We start from the raw sequence: 22,621 nt of genomic DNA on the forward strand, positions 1-22,621 counted from the left end.
TGTGGACACAAAACCTGGGGCTTGTTATGGTCTTAGGAACTGGGTCTAAGCAAGGATAAATCAGGCCAGCCCTGGCTGCTGGCAGGAATCTTTCTGCTGATGTTGTCTGGTTGATATATCTGGATATAAACGTTGCCTGTGTTATCCAGGGTGGGCTATTACTGCTTACAATATAAGCCCAAGCTCGTGTAAAGTCCAAGGAAAACACAGAAGTTTTTTTTCTGAATCAAAAGCATCCAGTAAGTTTGTGAAACTTGGTGTTTGGGGTAGTTTTTCTCTTTTGCTGTCCCTTAAAAACACCAAGGACATGATCCCACATGTCTTTGCATTTAGGTAGGATGTCTCTGGCAGTTAGCTGCTTTTTAGAAGCAAACTTCTTTTTTTTTCCCTTTGCAAGCACTTGTGTTTCTGTGCCACTCCAGATGTCTCATTTGGGGCATTGTGGGCTGTGCAGCTGCCAGTTCATTTCTTCTGTGTCTGCTGAGGATCTGGAGTGGGGTTGTGACACTCTTTCTTCATAGGCTGTAGCTTTCAAGGCATTAACAGGACAAATCTTAAAATTCTTCCTGGGCCATATGAAGACCAGGTTTTGCTGTAGAAGTCCACTGGTGGAATTTTACTGCTGCTCTTGTGTGCTCCATGTGTGCTGGCTCTTCCAGGTGTTTGTAAATAAAGTTCCTTTGGATGCTGAATGCTCAGAGAGGCTCTCAAGGTCCAAGGGCTGTAATCACTGTCCTCTGACTGCCTGTATATCTGAAATATTTTGTACATCTCCTGTATGATTATTATCTAAATTGAAACTTCACAGTGAAAAGGGAGTAGGGAGGGCTGGGGTGGGATTGTGCATTGGAGAGGGTTCTCTGAGTTTCATTTTAGACCTTTCAGGTGTAAATGGACCCACAGCACCCTGCTTTTGCAGTTATTGAGCCTGACCTTCAGGTCACAGAAAGAGGCTGGTGGAGAGATTTTGGGTTAAAGGAAGGAGACAGGTAAAGGGAAGATGTGTGTACTGATGGTGAGTGTCAGGATCAGTGTCTATTCCTGCTGCCTTGTTCTCAGGCCAGCACTGGCCTGGTCTTCTCTCTGCCAAATCTCTCCTGCTTTTAAAGAAACATCTGAAAACCAAACCAGAAACCAGCACATTCATTGTTCCCTAGACCGTGTGATGGCACAGAGAGATAGTGATGAAAAGTGTGTCTTGGAAATGAGGAAATGAGGCTTGCCTTGGGGTGGAGGTAGGCATTAGTCATATCACTGCTTGTGCTCTGCTAAATAAAGGTCAGGAAAAGGTTTGTAGGGAAGTCTTGTGGTGTTTCATCTTCAAAAGCAAAATTCCAGCCAGCAGTGCTGCAACCCCAGGTGCATCTTCTGCAAGTCTTTGTGGAAACATCCCATCCCTCTGCCAGGCTTGCTAGGGCTTAGACCTCCCAACAAACTCAGGGATTCCCTTAAATCCCTGTAAATCAGAGCTCTGTTAGGAAACAGAAGGAGAATAAACCACCAAGAGGCTTTCCTCCTTTTTTCCAAAGTCTGTGTGTGCCATAAATTGAATAGGCCCCCCCTGAGACCTGGGGAAAGCAAACTCTTAAAACGCATAGTAAAGAGTTAGTAATTGTTTCAAACAGCCAACTAAAAATGCTTTTTATTACCAGGCTTGAGCTCTCTTTCATATGTGAAACTGCTTGTTCATTTTGGCAGTGAAGGCTGCTTTTATGCCTCCCAGGGGACAGTGGTAAAACTTTCAGCAGCTTAGGCACAGAAACCAGCCCTTTGTGGAACTGGAGGCGAGAAACCAGAAGTTGTTCTGCAGATTTCCCAGTCCCCTGCAGCTTGCTTTCAGATTTTGCTGATTAATCCACTTTTGTTCAGGACAAGGAGAGGTGGAGATGGTGCTGTGCAGGGATGGGACCTGACCTGGCAAGGGCATTTGATGTCTGTGGGTTGGTAGGCTTCTCCATGATTTTTTCTGACATTCAACTGTTGGGTGCAATAGCTCAGAATCACACTTTTCACACAGTTGTGCTGAAAGATGGACAAGAGCTGGATTTATTCTTATTGCCACTGTGAGCAGGAGAGCAGAAATCTCTGGTAATCCTGTCCCAAAGTGATTAGCAGAAATGCCAATGCCTGCTCAGGCTGATCAAGGGGAGCAGGGGACACTCAGACAGAGGGACATGTGGAGTTTCATGTCTCAGGTGGCTGTTCCTGCAGGTGCTCACTGCATCCTCCCTTGGCAGTGATTAGTCTTAAATGTTTGTCCTTTAGTGGCAGCGTTAATGGAACATCTCCATCTGCTGGAGTTTAATTTTGTCTGTCCGTCCCTCTGGAGCTCGTAGAACTTGATTCTTCCTCCTGCCAGCAGCACAGCACCAGTGCATCCCTTCAGGATCGTGTGTGCTGGTTTTGGGGGCTCCCCCAGTGGCTCCTGACACGTTTCTGCCCTTTGGAGACTCCCCCAGTGGCTCCTTGTGAGGTTAATAGCCTCTGGTGCTCTAGGCACCAACTTCATCAAATTATCTTAAATGAGCAAAGCAGCTGATAGTTGCTAAAAGGTTATTTATTACAAATAAATCAGTCTCAAAAGGGAAGCAGAAAAGCAATGGCAAAAAGCAGATGGCAAATGGCAAGAGCACCAACTCTTCCCAATACAAACTCTTATATTGGATTTTCCCAACAAGCTAAGACACAAACTCAGACCACCACTCCTTAATCTATCAGAATTCTAGTTTTTTAACATGCCAGGTTACGTATAGACTATGCATACAGCCTATCTTGTTCTATCTAAAAAATGTAAGCAATATTCTTACTATAGCTCTATTATGTCTAAGTGCTGTCTACAGCTGTGGTCCTGGAGCCTCTGCTTAAACCATTAGCATGTTTTTCAACCTTCATTAGAACTTGCATTTCTACTTTGGTATCTAAACCTTTTACTTACTGAAAGCATTAGAACTCATACTAAAACTTAATGACTTACATACTTATCCTAAAACTTAAACTTACACCTCTGCCTTATGTGTGAGTGGCTTAATATACTTCAACCCATCCAAAGGCTTTAATTCAATCCCTGCACTCTAATTTCTTTCTGAAGAATTCAGAAACCCTCGACTCACTGATTCCAACAGCTCCTGACACATTTCTGCCTTTTGGGGGCTCCCCCAGTGGTTCTGACACATTTCTTACTTGTTTTGGGGGCTCCCCCAGTGGCTCTGACACGTTTCTCCCTTGCTCTGCAGATCACTGGCGTTATCCTTCTGGCAGTGGGCGTGTGGGGCAAGCTGACCCTTGGCACCTACATCTCTCTGATTGCTGAGAACTCCACCAATGCCCCGTACGTGCTCATCGGGACGGGCACCACCATCATCGTCTTCGGGCTCTTCGGCTGCTTTGCCACTTGTCGTGGCAGCCCATGGATGCTGAAGCTGGTGAGCAGATACTAGTGGCACCACCTTGTTAGTGGCTAGCTGCTTTTTTATTCTGCCTTTACTCAGAGTTTGGATTGAAAGCACAAGAGATGGATTTTCTTGTTCCGACTTAGTTTTTTATTAAATCTTATTTATAGTATAGAGAGTTTTGTAACACTTCTACCTAACAAGCTAAAAACGAGAAAATGTTGGTGTATTTTGTTAGTTACAAGGTCTTTTAAAGCCCAACTATCCAATTAAAAGCTAACATCAGTATTATTTATACTTTTGACTCAATAACTAAACACCACACTGCAGTACTTTCTAACCAACTAAAAACTACTTCCTGAAATCACAAAGAAAGAACAAGAAGGAAGAAGAGCTACCACCTAAGAGCCTTAATCTTGTTCTATATCTATTACTATATTATAAAACCCCAAATTCCAAACCCTTTACCATGTTATATTACACACTTTATTCAAATTACACACCAATGATTTTAACTCCATCACTCACATCACTTCTCCAAGGCCTCAAGTCTAAAGTGGTGTTCTTTTGAGGGTCAGTGCTAGAAAGCACAGAAAGTTCAAAACTCCCAGACTTCAGGGTTCCAGCAAGCAAACCCAAGTGCCTTAGGAGGGGAAGAGGGTTTTTGATCAGTTGGGATTCCCCTCACCCCTTGACAGATGTTGTTTTTAGGCACATGAGCTAGATTTTATTAATCTTTATGTTCAACATGTGTGCCTTTAGGACAAAGGGGAAAAAAAACCCTTCACCAAAACCAGTTTTTTGATTGACTATGACTGAATTTTGCTACACATGGTACATAGGCCCAAATGTTTGGAGCAGAGGGGAATGCTGCTGGATGGCTCTGTGAGTCATTCTGCAATCATTCTGGTTTTCTGTGAGCCAGACAGATAAATACATTTACAATCTTAAAGATGCCCAAAGCATTGTAAATGTGAAATTCTTTCAAACTGTATTTTAGGGGGGTCAGTTTAATACCCTGATGTGAAATTATGGAATGAATGGTTGGTACCTCATGAAAGCACACCAGCCCTTCTTTCTCTCCTAACATTCACCAGGATAGAGCTCAACCCAAAAAGCAGAGCACTGTATAGTACCTCAAAAGCAGCAGGGGCCTGAGGTGCACTGGGCAGAGGGGAAGCTGTTATCCCTCAGTCCACTTCAACCTCTGTCTAGAGGAGTTTGTCTGAGTTTTCCAGCCTACCTTAAAATTCAAAATAACTACAGGTTAAACAAACTTACATAATAAACTGTGTTTCTAGGCACATTTAGGAGCAGAACCCTGCATGTGCAGTGAGTTGAAGGGTGGAAATAACACTTGTGAAGCAGTGAACTAGTGAGAGAGGGCTTGACAGTACAAAGCATCTCCTGCTACAGTATTTTGGGACTGGTTTTCTGAGATGGGATGATTTTTCTCCAGTTCAAACTGCATTTTAAAAAAGAAAGGGCATGTTAAAGGGACTTAATTTCCTCAAATGATGGCAGGGATTGGAAGGGGAAAGGTAGCAGCTGCAATGCCATCAGCTGGTGCCCAGCTGGCAAGTACCTCTCTGCTGTCTCTTGCTGTCAGGACATGTCCAGAGGCTTGCTGGAGCCACTGCAGTCCAGATGGGAGAGGAATAAAGGTGAATTATGATATAAATCCATAGGAAATCAGGCTCTGCTAGCTGCTCCATAACTCATATAACTTTCTTAAAGCTCTGCCACTAACAGTAGCATTGTGCTGTTCCAAGCACGTGGGTTTATTTTCATTGTACCTATAAGAAATGTTCCTAAACTTCTTTTCTCTCCTGAACAGAGCAGTAATTTGACAGCTGCATTAATTGGACACTTTTTTTTTCCTAGTTCTGCCTTCACTTTTGTGCTCCTTTCCCCAATAACCTTCCATTAAAGCTAAGTTTTCCTTTCTCCACTAAATCCTGCTAGGTCTGAATTTAATTTAAAGTGTTTCCTTTCTTAATTAACTGTTACTTAGCAGGTGGAGTAAAAATGTAATTTTTCCTCTGGAAGGTTATGCCCCAACTTCAAATTTTACTATCCCAGTTCACTTTTTTTTTTTATCTTCTTTATTTCTGTTTAAATCTATTTTTAGTACTTGGTGAGTGCCTACATTGAAAGCTGTGTTTTCAAGGTTTATTCAGCTCCTAATCCAAATGCTGCACCTAAAGCCAAATATGGACTTTGGCTCAGCAAAGTGTTTGGAGCATATGTGTAATGTTACTGTGAGAATATTTCCAGTGAAGGCAATATTTCAGTTCATTCATTGGAGAAACTTCAGGAATCAGGCAGCAAATCCCAATCTGGCAGTGAGATAGACAAACACAAACAAAAACACCTGGGGAAGCCTGCTGACCTTAGCAGAGCACCATGCAAACAGGAAGGGTCTGTTTGTGTTCCTTATTGCAAGATCAGAACCTGAGTGACTCGGATTCACCTCTGGCATGTGAGTGTGTTTTAATTTATATAAGAATGCTAATAAACATGGGAACAGAAGTGTCAGAAAAGCCAGTAATTAAGCAATATATATATCAGTTGTGAGTTGCATAAACACATGTATCACATTCAGGTCATAACCTGTGTATCTCCTCCAGAACACCTTTGGTTTCTTAACATCTTTGAAGGGTGCCTAGAGGGGAAAGTGACATTTTGTGTGGTAATATCTGTCATGCTCTGACTTCTCTTGCCTCCTGCCTTTCCAGTATGCCATGTTCTTGTCCCTGGTGTTCCTGGCTGAGCTGGTGGCTGGCATTTCAGGGTTTGTCTTTCGCCACGAGGTAGGTGGAAATGTGCTGAGTTTGCAGCTGGCAGTGCCTCCCTGGGCACTTCAGGAGCTGCTTAGAAGTTCCTGTGCTCCAGGGCTGTGTTGATGTGCTACAAAACTTGTACAGCTCTTAAAAACCAACGTGATGCCAAATGAAGGGATTTAGCCAAAGCTCTTGCCCTCAGCTGCCTGATGATTTACTCTCGAGTATCAGGTTTTGTGTGTCCACCATGTGAGATCTTCTTTAATCTTTTACATATGCTGAGGGCTGCAATATAGATTAAATGCTTTTCTTAAACACAGCTTCTTCAGCCAGGCAAATGCTGGTTTATGTAAGGCAGAGACAATTTCTGCATCACACCAGACTTGCTGTTTTGTAAATATTTTCCTTTTTTTGTGGGGGGGAGAGAGGGGGTGGGGAGGGAGTGGGATGGGATTTCATTTCTATCTTGGGTATAAGGAGAGATTAGAAGGAGAGTGAGGAAACTGGGACAGGAAGAAGCTTTAAACAAGCCTGATGGTTTAGATTTGTAGTAACACTTCTGCTTTATCCACTGTAATCAGGTCTCTCTGCCTGTAAGTCCATGGACCTACATGCTACTGGTGCTGAGCCAGAACAGCCCCAGAGACCCTCCTTGTCTCTTCTCTTTATATTAGCTGGTTTTCCAGTCTCCTTTTTTGACATGGCATTTCCATTGCTATAGAGTTCCTGCTGTTCACCCAGTGTCAGCCTGCTCCTTTTGAGAGAGGCAGTCTCTTGTGAGGGCCACAGCCACCATCTGCTTCCCAGCCCCTTTCCCACCCACCCAAAGTGCCATTCCTGATGATGTGCCTGACATTTTCCAGCTGAGGGACCTCTTACCAAATCCCTTTGGTGCTGGGGGTGCCTGGTCAGGAGATTCATGTCTCCCTTTGGTGCCACTGGCTCGTGCCCCCAGGGTGTTTGCACAAGCTTTGGCTCCCACCTGGCATCCATGAGCAGGGGGAAGCATGCAGTCTCCTTCAGACTTAGTGCTAGAACAAAGTGTTAGGGGGAATAAGCATGAAACCATGCCTTTTTGATAGGTTAAATCATTTTACAGTGTTTTTTAACATACCAGTTTGCTGGCATAGTTGTGTTTCTGTGTCTGATATCCCACTGTAAAAATAGCATTAATTATTCCTGACAGTTAAAAGGGAGCTCTACCAGCTCTAAAAACACCTTTAAAAACAACTGGAAAGGGCTAGTTTGGGTATCTTGTTAGGAAATTTGGAAATGCATTTGCTTCCTCCAAAAAATGCTTCAGATGTTGTGCTTCTTGTTGCTCACATGGACTGATTTTTGGTTTTTTATTCCCTCCCCCTCACAGATCAAGGACACTTTCCTTAGGACATACACTGAAGCAATCCAGAATTACAACAAGAACGATGAGCGGAGCCATGCAGTGGACAACGTACAGGAGAGTGTAAGTCTAACACTGGATACCAAAAATTGTCAATAGACAAAGCATGGATTTGATCCCAGAACATGAAGTTTTGATGGCTCCATCTGCAAGCTGCAATTTGCAAGCAAAATTAGAGGCTGGCAAAACTGATCTAAAGGAAAAGTATTTCAGCTAAAATGCTGCCCAGGATGCCTAAATTTTAGTGAAAAAGCTGTCTGATAAAGGCAAGGCCTGTCCCACTGGCTTGTTGTTGGTCCCAGATCTTGAATTAGGTTTAGGGGGCAGTTCTATTGCTAAAGAACAACCTTGTTCCTAAGGGAATTTGCCAGTAAAATTATAAAATGTTTTAAATTTGAGCTGGATGAGACAGGCTTTTATAATCTTGTGTCCTGCATCACTGATAAACTGCAGCAGTTCTCTTCACTAGCACAGTGAGAGGCTTGCAAAGGAGACCCACTGAGTTAAAGAGAAAAACTGGGTATATTTTCCCCAGAGGAAAATGGAGGGGAGAACTGCTGAGGTTGTCAGTGAAAGCTGTTCTGGAGGGATGGGGTAGGAGATGGTGGAGAGGAGCCTTTCTGACCCTCAGGGCAGTGGGGGCTGCCTTGCCTTCCAGCAGGGCACAGGGCAGGGGCAAATGGCACAGCACAGCCAAACCAGCTGGGGATGCCACCCACAAGAGACCAGGGCCACCAGCTACAGCACAGAGTGATAAAATTCACATTAAATTCCCACTGGAAACTCTACCATAGCAAGAAGATATTCCTTCAGTTTGCAGTACATTCTGTGAGCCAATTTCCATTCCATATGATTCCAACTTGATGGATGACTGAAATGTCAGTGTCATTGTATCAATGACTTCTAGACCTTTAGAAATTACAGCTGTTATGTTGGACCCTTCAGCACAGCTGAAACTGTGCTCTAGCCTGGCTTCTCCTGGTTAGCAGATGACTGCAGTGCTCCCAACTGAGTATTTTCTGTTGTCAGATTGCCCATTTGCATAATGTTAGCCTGTATTTTAAATTTTTGATTCCTTGGAGCTGACCAAACAAAGTAGTTCTGAGTAGTTTTAAAGTGTTTCTGTTGTAGCAAAATGTCAATTTCATTCATAGTTCTCTTTTTACAGGAACTGCATTTATAAGCTCTTTCCATGCAGAAAATTCAGCACATACTCCATACTTTTGAGTCTCTGTCTTCTAGCTTAGGATCTAAATCAGAACATCCTTCCCAATTTAGCGTTTTCTAGCTGGCTTCCTAGACACACCCTGTGAACATATGGTCTCTTTCTATTCACAACTCAGTGAATTGTCCTAGAAATTATTTTGGTGAGTTAGAAAGGATTCACCTTATTGATTTGTGTTAGTTTGAACCCGTATGTGTTACATGTAATTCTGTGTAATGCTTTGAGATCTTGAATTTACAGGGTCATCTTTAATCAAATAAAAAAGTAAAGAAAACAAACAAAAAACTCAATAGACTGTCAACTAAAAAAATGGATTTATGGCTGGACCTTTGTCAAATGTTACAAATAATAGTTCTGCTCATAAAATACCTTCTTTTTAGTAGGTCATCTGCTCCCATGTTCTGTAGTTACATCCCTGGTACTTTTGTAATTAATGGGGCAGGGGTGGTATCTGCTTTTCAAAACCAGAGCTGCCCTGTCTTTATTTTGATTATGAGCTTATGAAGTGGGCTCACGAGATGATTCTGCTCTGGTTTTAATTCTGTGTTTTAAACCTGCCTCTTCTCCCCCTAGCTGAGCTGCTGTGGCATTCAGAGCTACACCAACTGGAGCACCAGCCCTTACTTCTTCAAGCACGGCATCCCCACGAGCTGTTGCATGAACTCCAGTGACTGTAACACTCAGGATCTGCGCAACATGACCGTGGCTGCCACCAAAGTCAACCAGAAGGTACCAGCTAGTGTAGTGCCAGAGGCAGCTGTGACACCACCCTGCACCCCACTGGAGTGTGTGGCTGCTTGCAGCTGCATGTCATTTCAAATGGCTGGTTGGTAATGGGCAAAGGAGGCTGGAGTGGTGGTAAGGATGGGCTTGGTCCTGCACTTGCTTCGTATTCTTTGAGCTGGCCTTTCTCAAATCCAATCCCAGATGCAGCAGTTCTGAGGAAACACAGGTGGTTGGCAGTAAATGCTGTGGTTGGTGGGTGCCTTTATTGTGAGTTAAAATCTTTGAAGATGTAGGGCTGCAAGCACAGTACAGCCAAGTAACCCTTTCCCTGGGTCACCTGAAGGAGCAGGCTGGTGTAAATGGGTTAGCTGCACCACCTAATTAGTGGCTTGTCTTCATTTTCTTCTGTCTTCACTCAGAGTCAAGATTAAAAACACAAAGGACATGAATTTTCTCGTGTTCAGACTTGGTTGTTTACTAAATCTTATCTAAAGTACAGAGTTCTTCAACACTTCTTGCTACCAGCTAGAAGCGAGCAAAATGGAGACAAATCTAGTTAGTTACAAGGACTTTTAAAGTTAAACAGCCCAATAAAGAATTAACACCTATATTATTTATACTTTTGACCCAATAACCAAACTCCTGTGACCTGCTGTGCAGCACTAACTGTCCAACCAAAAACTATTACCTGAAATCATGAAGAAGAAGGAAGAAGACAGAAAGAGACAACACCCAAAAACCTCCATCTTGTCCCATACCTATCAATATATTCTAAAAATCCCAAATTCAAAACCCTTCACCATGTGAAATCACACACTTCTAACTACACATCAGTGATTTTAACTCCATCTCTCAAATTTGGAAGCCTTCTCCAAGGCTCAAGTCAAAAGCAGAGTTCTCCTGGGGGTCAGTGCCAAAAAGCACAGAAAGTTCAAAACTCCCAGGCTTCTGGGTTCCAGCAGGTTGGGAAGACAAAAATAGGGTTTAGAAGGCAAGTTGGGAGAACGGGAGGAAAATGGATAATTAGAGAACAAAAATACAGAAAACACTAAAAAAGGGAAGAATAAAGAGAAAATAATGCACCATCTATACATTAGATGGTGCAACTGTGCTGAAGAAGTGCAACTCAAAGTATTGCTTCAAGTGCTAGTGTGTCATCAGTTCTTTCTCACTTAAGATTTGCAAGAGAGGGAACAGTTTGTTGATAAGAGGAATGATATTGTGGCTAAATCACCATTCTAAGTTGTAACACAGCTTAGTCAGACTTAAGGATTATTTTCTTTTCTGTTTTTATTTTCAGGGATCTATTTAAAAAGAAATAGAAGTCCTGAGTAGACAACAGGGGAAATGTGGAAATGCCTCTGTCTCTTCTGTTTCTGTCTTTTCACCTCAGTCACTTGTGACTCAGAAGGTTGGACTGGTGGCTGAGCACAGCCTGAAACATCTTTGAAAATCAGTCAAGTAGACAACATTTTCTGGCATGTATTGTAAAAGGGATCCTAGAGGATTATTTTCCACTAAGCCTTTCTGGTGTTTTGCAGTGGTTTAATGAGAGCCACTTGTTGCAGATGTGTGGAATGTTGGTGGTGTCCATTGGCTGAGTAACTCACAGCCACCACCAGCAGAGTAATCTTGCATGAGTGTAGAGGGTGAGCCACTCTGTTCAGTCACTCTTTGTGAGTCTGTGCTAACTGGATGTTTTAGTAGAAGTGGGAGGAAGGTGGGAGGCAGGGCAGGGTGGATCTAGGGCATGTGCAGCACCCACAGCAGGCATGATGCCCCTGGGCAGCCCACCCTGAGCCCCTGCTCCTCTGCCCAGCAGGAAAGCTTTCTGTGTGACTTTGTGTGTGACTGCTGCTCCACCAGCTTTGCACTTCAGGACAGCCCTGCACTCTGAGCCTTTCCTGGTTCTGCTGTTCCCCCAAGTGCCAGGCTTGTTCTGCAGGGAAATAAATCCCTGTCCACTTCTGGGTTCCTCATGGACAGGATGCCTGCTGAACCTAGGAAGTGGCTGAGGGATCAGTGTGTGCTAGTCCAGGTTAGTAACACATTTCAGCCATTCTTGCTCCTTCTCTCCTGTCAAATGCACAAGTCACCTGACAGAAAAGGACTGCTGATTCCTCAGGAAATAGTTGAAGTAATTACTTGATTTAATTACTGAGAGGAAATTTGGATGTTTGGAAGTTCATGTGGTTTTGCCTCATTTTCTGACATAGCCATTGAAAACCAAAAGCTGCAGATTTCTGTTCAGCAGTTGTGAGATCTTGGAGCTGTCACAGACATTTGAGCAAAGTGGGATGCTTCTGATGGGAATAAAAAGCAAGAAGGAGAAAATGTTGTTTGGCCCTATACTTTCACTTCAGATAGGCAGCAAACATCATTGCCTCTGACCCAAGCCCCTTGCTCATCCTGGAAACAGGCACTTTGCTCTCTGTGTGTTGGAGAAAAAGGAAAATAAATTTATTGCCTGTGTTGTGGAAGACCCTTCTCACCATGCCTGTGGACAAGTATATTTGGATTACATCTTTTGGTGGATCTTGCAAAACTATCAGTAAGACGAGTTCTCTATGAGCTAATCAAATTACTAGCAGTTTCTGAGGACTAATAATGAATTAACCAAAGAGGATTAAACTAATAATATAATTACAGGACTAAAAGACAGAATTCCTGGATTTTCTTTGCCAATCTGACCCTAACTTGCTTAGTGACCTTGGGTTAATTATTTAGGCTCTCTGTTTCTTCATCTCAGACAGCACTAATACCTAACTTTAAGAGCTGTCATTAGGATTAGCTAATTAATGCTCATCTAGTGCTTTTAATCACAGTTCTTTACCAAGAAACTTCAAAAACTATTCCTCTCTAAAATCTTAAGAAAGGAGCAGATGCATGGGGTCAAGGGAGATCAGATGCTTTGTAAACTGTCCCTTGTGTGCTCTGGATCTCTGGATCAGCACCCAGAGGTGCTCACACAGTGCTCCACACACTTCTGTCCTGTGGGGGCTGCTTGCACTCTCAGTCCATAGCAAATAAGCCATATGAAACCAATGCACTTCAGTAAACAGATTATTGTGGCTTGGGAAAGCAGAGTTTTCAAGTGAGGAGGGTGATCAAAACTCTGCCATTGCATGTTTTGTTGACAAGATCTTCTGTCTCCCTCAAATTACCACTGTGCTTCAGTGTTGCATCTCTTGAAGGCTCTTCAGCAGAATAGATTTCAGAAGAGCTGAGAGAGCATTAAGCCATGTCAGGCAGAATGAAAACACTGCTTGAGAAATCTAATCTCATTGCAGAACATGAAAGCATGCAAACTATAGGTGCTTGATGGGTAAAATAAGCAAGCTTGAATCAGAATTACTGTGCACTGTGGTAAAACATAGTTAATGTGCACACATAAACATTTCAGAAATTAATCAGGACCAGCTGTGCTGGTCCTCAGCTACCATTAGGTTCAGCACTTCATTACTCTCAGGATTAAATGTCTTGTGATGTTATAAAAGAAGTTAAAGGAATGGTACAATTTATTTAATGAATGGTCTGTCTCTAATAAAGGACATTGTTTGTCCTTCTCACTGTTATTTTTTACTTGCACCTGATGCTCTGAGGTCACAGAGAGTTCCTACAGTGCTTGCAGAATGAGGGGTGTGTGGGTGTAGGTGAAATATGGAGACACCTCTCTCTTATGGGAAAGGAGTCCAAACTGGGAAAGGCAATTGACTGTTATTTCTGTTTTCCAGTTTCTGAAAAAGTGGATAAAGTTATGATCTGTAAAACTCCTCAGGACTGGCCTTAAGCCAGAGTGTTGCTCATTTGAGGAAGGTGGCAAAAGGGGCTGAGCAGTGACTTGGGATTGTGGGACAGATGGGTTAAAAATGAAAGAAAAAAAGGATGCTATATTTCTTATTCCCTTCACGGATCAAGTCACTTGTTTAGATTCATTTAGGCACCACAAACTAGGAGATAATTTGAAATGCTTTTTTGGGGGGTCAAATAGGTGAGGGGAGAAACTTGGCAAAGATTATTGTACTGAGGGGGAACATCTGAAAAAAGTCTATCCAAGAGAAGGGCAGATATTGTACCTGAATCCTCTGGCACCAGCCTGAGCTGTGAATTGAGGCCTGAGAAAGCAAGACAGAGAGAAAATTCAGTTTGGGGAGCAGGACAGGGAATTTTATGTCCAAGGGCAAATGAACCAAGAAAACTCATACAAAACCCTTGATAATTTTGTTACATGGTTTAAAGTTACATGTTGTTCAGTGCTTTGCCTTGTGTTCTTTGATGGGAAAGGCAAGCAGAATGCCTCAAGGGACATTTTATTAAATATCTAGAGTATTAGGAAATCAGCATCATTTATTCATTTTTGACATGTGTATTGTATTATAACATCAGTGTATGGTTACTGGTTTGGTTTCAGGTCAAAGCTATATTGTTTTTTAACTGACTTTCTTTAAAAAGACCCATAAAAATGAGTGCAACATCATATTTAGATTTTGAAAGTATTGAAATGCATTTGTTTCTAGAAGGAGCTGTTTTTGCCACAACCCCACATCATTCACTCAGTATTGCTATTTTAAAGGTGACAGTGTTGGAAATTACAGCAGAAATATTGTGCAGCCAGAGTTTGTTCTAAATGAGAAATTTGTATGTATGCATTCATGGCAGGGAAGGTCAGTACAAGGAATGATGATGTTTGTTTTCCAGGGCTGTTATGACTTGGTGACCAGTTTTATGGAGACAAATATGGGAATCATAGCTGGAGTGGCTTTTGGGATTGCATTCTCACAGGTAAGTGCATAAGCACTCCCCTTCCCCCCTTTTCTTTTCCCTTCTTTTTCTTTACCTGGACTTCAAGGAAGGAAGGATTATGGAAAGGGACTGAACTCAGCATGCTCATTAGTCCTGAGGTCATCTGTTCATTGATTTTGTTTTTTTCAACTTAAATGAAGTTTCTCCTTGGGAATATCAGTTACGGTTGAGCTAATGACTAGCTCAAGGAAAACAACTTGTCCCTCCACTGGGTCAAATAGAGGTTAACCCAATAAAACATTGGCTTAAATGGAGCATAAACAGCTAAGAAGACAAATAGCTTATCCATTGTTTGGGTAGGCTTCTATCTTCTAAGTACTCTTATTTGTTCTTAAAGTACTCAAGAATTCAAACAGTGCACCCTCAGGCCTCCCCATCCTGGACTGGAGCCTGGAGGGGACACTTTTTGACCAATTTTATTTATTTTGCCTTTAACACTGAACACTGAGAAATGTTAACTCTACTAAAATCAGATTGTTAAACCAGCTCCTTGTCTGCAGCAAAAGGAGTGTGCCACAAGAGTGACAAGAGGAGAGCTAAGAAGGGATTTTCTGCTCCAGGATATTCAAACTGCATTTATATAGACAGGACCTGGGGAAAGTATTGGTCTGGTCAGATTGTTCTGATCAAGAAGGGGCAGGAAAACAGCTGCATCTTTAAACATCTTTAAACAAGGGAGCCCTGAAATTGTCTGGGCTCAGGCTGGCTGACTGCCCTGCCTTGGGCATACCTGGAAGCCTGATGCCCTGTAGCCAAGGTGCTGGATGTGAGAAGCCCGTGGTTTGGTATGGGTGGAAATTTGGTTCATCACAACAGCATGTACCTGCATGTCAGGTTTTTGGGACCCAGAAAAGGTGAACAATCTGGAGCTGTTTGTGCATAGATAAGGGGAGGTCAGGTTTTCTTTAATAAGCTATTATAGTTCTTGTTGAATGGTGACAGCATTGAAACTCTTCTCCAGCCTTAATTATGGCCTGATTACTGCTATAGGACTCCAAGCTCAGCTTTCAGTTTGGGTTCTAGATAGCCAGAAGGCTGTAAAGCATCTTTTTAAGTGCCTTGTGTAAAGCTATCCAAAAGAAAAATGAGTAGAATTGTAAAATATGCTGCTGGGGGTGAAAGCCAGGACCAGTACTGCCTGTAAGCCTTTAATGGGTGTTTCATGGCAGGCTGCAGGCAGCACTTTGTCCCTGTGACTGAGGGGAGAAAGGAGCTGTGTTCTGATGTGGTGTTGGCATCCAGTGCTGCTGGTGGCACCATGAGCCCTGCTGCCAGGTGGGGATGTCACTCCCCAGGCAGGCACTGGGCTCTGGCACTGTGAGGACATACCCAGCTGCTTGGGGTGTTAGTAAATGTGTAAAAAGGGGAAGAGAGAGGCTGCAGAGCAGAAAAATGCAGCTCTCCCAGGCTGTGAAGAATAGAAGGTGGCCAGCTGTAATTTACTGCCTAATGTGTTTTGCTGGGGCCAATCAGGGGCAGTGTTCACAAATTGATTTCAGGTTAACATGGGTGGCAGTAATGCCAGGCAGGGCTCCAGCTGTAGGTGAGGTTTTCCTGTTCTTATTGAGAACAGGTTTAAACTAAATAAAGACAGATTCAATCATGTTGCTCTTCTGCAGTAAAGCATGCTCAAGGGCCTTTCCTTCATGTGATTTGTTAGGTATTGACTAGCATGGGGAATGTGCTGATACCCAGAAATAGGGAAAGTTGATGTAATGGCATTGCAAATCTTACAGGCCTGGCACAGAACTCCCCATCAGAGTCAAGAGTTTTTATAAAAACACTGTGCTGCTGACCTTGTCTGCTCTGCTCCTCAGGTTTGAAATAATAACAATGAAATAAAATTTGATTGTTTTTGGACTTGGATGCCAGTGTTGACTTCCAGCTTTAGCAGGTGCTCTTCAGAGCAGAAAAATTATTGCTGTGTTGTGCCCAACAGAGATTAAAATTATGTGAACTGCAGAGATGGTGGAGAGCTGTGCCTAGATAAAACTACAGTGCAGGCATTGGCTTAAGGAATGCAAGAAACACTGTCTGGAGGGGTTTATAGATTGTGAGCAGGGGAGACTCACTGCAATGTTCAGGCCACATTATTCCCCTTGTGCTGAAGGACTGAAAATTAGGTGCTCTCTACATGCTCCAAACCAGTTGTTGGACACATACAGATGGTCCCATCATTCTAAGATAAATTCACATGCACCCATGGAAATTCAAATTCCAATTCAGTTTCTTTCTCTTCAGTATAATATGTAATAAATATGTCAAGCAGAACAGCTTCCAGTCAGTGATAACTCCTACAGAATAAATGTATTAAAAAGCCAGTTATTATGTGTACAGAAGGGGTAAAACTACTACAAAATATGCTGTGGATGATTTTCAGTGGCCAGAACTAAGATGTGCATGAGATTGTTCCTAGAAACCATGAGAAATTCACTGTGTTCTGCTTGCTGGAATGACCTGTGACCAACAGGATGTTAGTACAGAAGACACACCTGAGGGGTGTGGGTTTCCCAGTTGTCTAAACCAAAGAATTTGTCACATTTTCAAGTTTCCTGTGGTAAGACCAGGGTGTGGAAAACTCTCTGTTTTCTATATAGTAGCTCACAAGACCAAGACAATCTTAGGAAGAAAGGAAAAAAGTAAGAGAGAAGACAAATGCAGAACCAAGTCTGACATCTTAGCTCTCCAAAATCAAGACAGTAAAATCAAATAAATGAGTAAGTGGATAAAAGTTGAGATGGGGCATTTGAGAGGCAGTGGGAGTGCAGGGAAATGAATGCAGCTCCCAGCAGCAGTTTCTTTGTGGGAATCCTTTAACACCAATTCTTCTGGTTTTTCAAAGGAGCTGCAGGGACCTGGTGCACAATAGGATGAGGAGCTTCCTCCTGCCTGAAGAGCAGAGGAGGCAAGTGGGGGAACAGATGCAGAGACAAGGCAGGGTGGAGAGTGCTGATTTGTGCTGCACAGTCTGGGAGCCTGTAGCCTGACTTAAATGCAGAGAACTGTAGTTGTGCCTGTAATGAAAGAGCACCATGAAGAAAATTCAGCAGCCCAGTACAACATTGCTTCTTTTTGGCTACAATAGGAACAGTGCTCTAGTGGTTAAATGTGGAAGTCAACACATTGAAAAACATGTTTTTATATGCATTCAAAGTATTTTTAGAATATTTATTATAGCTCTGCTAGGTCCTGGTAATGCTTAGAAATCCTGAATAAAATGTGTGTGCAATGGCTTGATATGCATGCCATTATTTTTGAAATACAGAGTTAAACATGATGTCACTGTAATCACTTAAATACCAGCCTAAGGTCAGAGCCAGCAATCAATAAGTGGGCCAGAGATCATGAAGATACATTCATGAGTAACCTGCCATTTGTATTTGTCATGGGAGTGAGCTGAGTAAAACAAAACACCAGTACATGCCTGCAGATGCTGCAAAGTTTAGACAGACTGATTATTAGAATTACAGCCTGCACAGAGCAGAAGAATCCCTAATTAAGAGTTACCTGGGGAAGTCTGCTCCAGCTGAAGGGGGAAGGAAAGGCCTGTGGGTCCCTGTTTGTGGAGGCTACAGCATCTTTCCACTTGTAAACCTGATACAAGCAGCAGATTGTGGATGAGAACAGTGGCTGAAATCTGGGGGCTTGTGATGGGGAAAATAAACAACTTCAATGTACATGCATTCTTGGCCATTGTAGAGAGGAACTGATTAGGGTCTAGGCAGGAATTTGCTCAGGGAAAATAATTTGGATTAAATTCACTGTGAAGTTCATCTTTCTGAAAAATGCAGTAAGGCAGAGAAGTAACTTCTGAGTCCAGCCAAGGAAGGTGAAGACTAAAAATCACCACAAACACAGAAAAGCAGCAGTGAAGGAGGTGGGACAGGGCCACCCAGGAGCACTCACTCTGTTCAGCCTGTCAGAGCATGGAGAAATACATAGCACTGTCCAAAACAGAAATCTGATTCTCCAAAATTGAACTGAGCTAAAGAAACAGTGCATGAGTCAGCTGCAGGAGTGTCATGGAACCAACCTGTAGAGTGTGGTTGGTTTTCAGCAACACCTTCAGCAATCGATTAAATCACCCTCCAGTGATGAGTAGGAAAGGCAACAAAATGGCCAAAATGTCTTCTTGGTATGGAGTGAGAATTTCAGAGCTGAGGAGGATTTTCACCACGCACATACCATTTTGGAAACTAAAACCACAGCCCCTGGACCCTGCTAGCTTTGGGTTTTGTTGGAGGTTGGTCAGGAAGTGGTACCAGTGCCCCACACCTAGTTATAACCAAGGCAGTGCCATCCTTGGTGCCAAAATCAGGGTGCATGTGGGGAACAGGAGGGTTCAGCCTGCTTTTAAATGTGACTCTGTGCCTTGGAATTCCCAGAACAGCTCTGGTGGCCACTGAAACAGGAAACTGAGGGAATTTCTGGCAAAAGAAGTGTGACCTGACAAGGACTGTGACATCTTAGAGATTGTAAACAGTTTATCCAGATTGGAGTTACCCTGCTTGGCCTTGCTCTGGGCTGGTGCCAGCCCAAATCAAACAGTTGCCTGGTACAGAGGATGTGTTTTGATGATGATTGTGTTAACAAGGAGCACTGCCTGCTCTAGGGGAAGGGACTCACAATCCCGAGGAGTGAAATAGGAGGAGCCAGTTTGGATGAGCAGCCAGCCAGTCATACCCAAGCAGGCTCTTGATATGCTCAAGAGTTAATTAATTGACCAACCCCAATGAGAAAAGCAAGGTTGAATTATTTACAACATATTAACACTGTTGGCAGGGAGCACTAAGAAACTGCAGTAGACAAAACATTGAAAAGACTGAGTGCTTATTGATGACTGGAAGCCTGGGACCTGCTTTAAATAATCTGAGTGACAGCCAAGGCAATAGTGAATGACTTTTTAAAAAGTTATTTCCAGATTTACAGCACTCTTTTCTACAGTGCTGCACACTTTTAAAGGAAGCATAACTACTCTGGGACATCAGGAAGGTTTTCCCTGGCACAGTGATAAAGAAGTTAAAGGCACAGCTGATAGCTCCAGCAGTTTATTCATCCACATCTGGCATGGCCAGACATTGACAAGAGATTGAAAAATACCAGAATACCATGCTGCATGTCAAATAAATGATAAAAATCAAGAGGAAGATCTGACAAAGAAAGATGACAGATTTCAATGCTGATTTTCTAATTAGAGCAGTCTTTAAAATAAGGCATAAATACGTTGTGCATAATAACTCCAAAACGTGAAATACATGTTTACCCATGCTCTGCATTGATGTAATTTAACTTAAATTGTGTTCTGTGTCTGTCTTGTGTGGAACAGTTGATTGGGATGCTGCTGGCATGCTGTCTGTCCCGGTTTATTACTGCTAACCAGTATGAGATGGTGTAACAAGGTGAGCTTCTCCCGTTTTCCACGTGGTAAAACTACAGAAGCCTTGCTGTGTCGTGGCTGTGCTGCTCCTCCTGAAGGCAGCGAGCAAGTTTTACATTCTGAGCATGTTCATTGAGAATTAAGCCTTCCCATGGGCTTCTCTGCTTTGGGATTCTCATCCCAATTTTGTGTGGATAAAAAAAGGGGGGGGAAAGGGGGAAATGCAGTGTTCTTGGAAAGAGAGAACAAAACACCTGCTGCGAATAGTTAGCAACCCACTTGTTGGTTTGTTGTTTGTTTTCTTTTCATCCTTCTCGCTCTCCAGTCTTTCAAGAAGTGTGGAGTCCAGAGCCTGTGTGAGCACCAGGAGCTGCAGAGCTGGAGAAGGACTGACATGAATGTTGTAGCACACACTGTCTCTCGCACGCACGCACACCCCACGAGCGACCCCGTGCGCGCGCACACCGCACCCACTCCCCGTGTCCCATGCGTAGTGTCCCATCCTGTGACGTCCACGGTGCCCCGAGAGCCCAGGAGGTGCCCTCGGCCTGCAGAGCCAGCCCCCAGCCCCGGCCCAGCCCAGGCACCTCTGGATGTTCTTGGTCACACACTAGTTGCATCGTAAGTTAACAAAGGTAACTCATTAACAGCATTGATCGGGCTGTGCATGTAGTGACTGGAGGGCATAATTAGCCTTTCACCATGGTTAATAAGTGTTGCACACATTCATATAAACCGGTATATGAAATATATATTCTTTTGGTTTTATCTTAATTTCTTGTTCTGTTTCTTGCTTTACTAAGGTTTCCATCCTTTCCCCCCTCCCCCTTGCGCCCGTCCCCCTTTCCCCAAAAACAAAAGGAATCGGTAAACATAACATAAAGATACTTGAAAATGATGTTAAAATGTTGTGCTTGAAGGGAACTGTTATTCCTGATGTTCTTCTACATCTTTGATTCTTACTCAGTGTTGTATGCCTAGTGCGTATCCCGGTAGGCTTTGTCTAGTGCATTTTGCCTCGGAACCTGATCCTGTGTAATACTGTTATTAAGCTGTGTTGTTGCTTACTGTGAAGGCAGAAATTTTTGCTCCCTATATTTTTATTACGTAGCTATGAACTAATTGAACTGTGCTGTACTGCGGCCTTCATACTTTTTTCCTGTTCTTTCTTTTTTTTCTTTCTTTTTGCATTGAGGTTGCAGCCACCAAATACATTGTTGAATCAAAGCGAAATAAAAACACACACACACAGACAAAAAAAAAAAAAAAATCACAAAAAAAAAATCCAGTCATATGAAATATTTTTGGGGGAAAGCAAAAGTTTAAAACCTTTTTAAAAAAATAGGACTTTTTTAATAATGCCTCTGTCTAGCATGCCAACGAGAATGCATTGATATTGTGAGTATTTGTGATATGCGTATTAATAAATGGAACCATTACAGATTTCTAGCTGCTTCCTTCTCATTCTTTAGTTATAAGAAAACTCTTTTTTTGAGAGTGGGGAAAGTGAACATGAAACACCAGGACCCAGCTTGAAGTGATACATCTTTGTGGTTTTTAACAACTAATTTGCTTATAAAATAAAAATGTTGCTACACTGGGAAAAAAAAAGAGAGCTGGAATTGTTTCAAAACTCCTTCTACAGCTGGTTTCACCACGTGACAAATACATACCCTCTGCTTTGCAATTTTTCTTGTTGTAATTGCTAAAAATCTGCAGTGTTTAATTATCCCATCCTTAGTGCTGTGAGTGATTTTGACATTAAACATTTCTCTCTTGATTTTGGTGAGAAAGGAGAGCGGAGAGCTTTAGGCTGGCTTGTGGAAAGGCAGACAGTTGTCTCTTTCTCACTTGAATAAGTGAAATGTCACAGATCTGACAGAAAACCCATGGAAGTTTAAACCTGGGAATTTTGGGCCAAGCCCTTAGGTTGGTCAGTTTGGGCACAGAGGGAGACCTGAGAAGTCCTGGAGCCTTCTGTTTGTGGGAGCTGTGCAGCTGCTGTCCAGTCCTTCCTCTGTCTGTCTGTCTGTCCATCCATTAGTGCCTGGGGGCTGCCCTGCCTGGTGCCTCCAGTGTCACATCCTGGTGATCCTTGAGTGATGCTGGTGGTCAGGGCACTCCCACCCACAGCTCTAAAAGGTTCACAGCCACACAGGCAGATCTTCAAAATCCCAGAAGCATCCTCTTCAGCTTTATTCAGAGAGCACTTCCAGAGCAGGAAAAGGAGCTTTGCAAATGGAAGAGGAATCTGGTCCCCGAATTTAAATCTGCTCTTAATAAAATATCTCCCATGAGGGAGCAAGACATTTTTGCAGGTGGAGATGCCAGTACAGGTCCTGTATCTGTGCTGGGCAGCCAGGCAGGATGGTGCTGGGACAAAGGCACTGGGCAGCTCCAGCACTCCCATTTGCCATCTCCTCGGGGTTTCAGAGCAGTCACAGCCGCTCGCTCGGGGCTGTGCCATGCTGGAGCGATGCCCTTCTGTAGGCACAGGGTGTTCACAGAGCCATGGTTTCCATAGCAGGAGGAACTGGCCCAGCAGCTGCCCCAGTTTCCCTCTGCTATTCTCTCCCAGCCCCACCGAGGGGAGGTGAGGCTGCCACTGCCTCCTCCAGGAGCCGCCAGTGACCTTCCGGACTACAAAAGCACCAGCCTCTCCTTGGTTTTCTTTCCCCCTTTCTTTTTTTTCCTTTTCATTTTCCTGGAAGAAAGAGCTGTTTGTGCCAAGAGCTGTTCCTTTTGAAGATGCTGATGTTGGGTGACAGGTCAGCAGGCCCCCAAACGTGCCTGTCCCCATTCAGGAAAGCTGAATTGAGTCCATTCAGCAAAGCCCTTCAGAGTGTGGTCGATTGTTCCCCTCAGTCAGCACCACTCCTGCTTCTATGGGGTAGGTGTGTTAATTGGGCTCCTGGCAGC

The 22,621-nt window shown here is 43.3% G+C and overlaps 1 protein-coding gene across 1 annotated transcript in view; it reads left to right on the forward strand.

The window, feature by feature from the left end:
* The window catches only part of TSPAN7 (tetraspanin 7), an 85,356-nt gene extending 64,211 nt beyond the window's left edge, over positions 1-21,145 (forward strand). The window contains exons 2-8 of the mRNA XM_056482546.1: positions 3,234-3,422; positions 6,128-6,202; positions 7,539-7,634; positions 9,370-9,525; positions 14,221-14,304; positions 19,652-19,724; positions 20,028-21,145. Coding sequence (XP_056338521.1) covers positions 3,234-3,422; positions 6,128-6,202; positions 7,539-7,634; positions 9,370-9,525; positions 14,221-14,304; positions 19,652-19,720 — 669 coding nt within the window. The 3' untranslated portion in view covers positions 19,721-19,724; positions 20,028-21,145. The remainder of the gene's footprint in view (positions 1-3,233; positions 3,423-6,127; positions 6,203-7,538; positions 7,635-9,369; positions 9,526-14,220; positions 14,305-19,651; positions 19,725-20,027) is intronic.
* Positions 21,146-22,621: the final 1,476 nt, after the last annotated feature.

This window comes from Oenanthe melanoleuca, chromosome 1 (genome assembly GCF_029582105.1).
Source record: "Oenanthe melanoleuca isolate GR-GAL-2019-014 chromosome 1, OMel1.0, whole genome shotgun sequence".
Classification (NCBI taxonomy): domain Eukaryota; kingdom Metazoa; phylum Chordata; class Aves; order Passeriformes; family Muscicapidae; genus Oenanthe; species Oenanthe melanoleuca.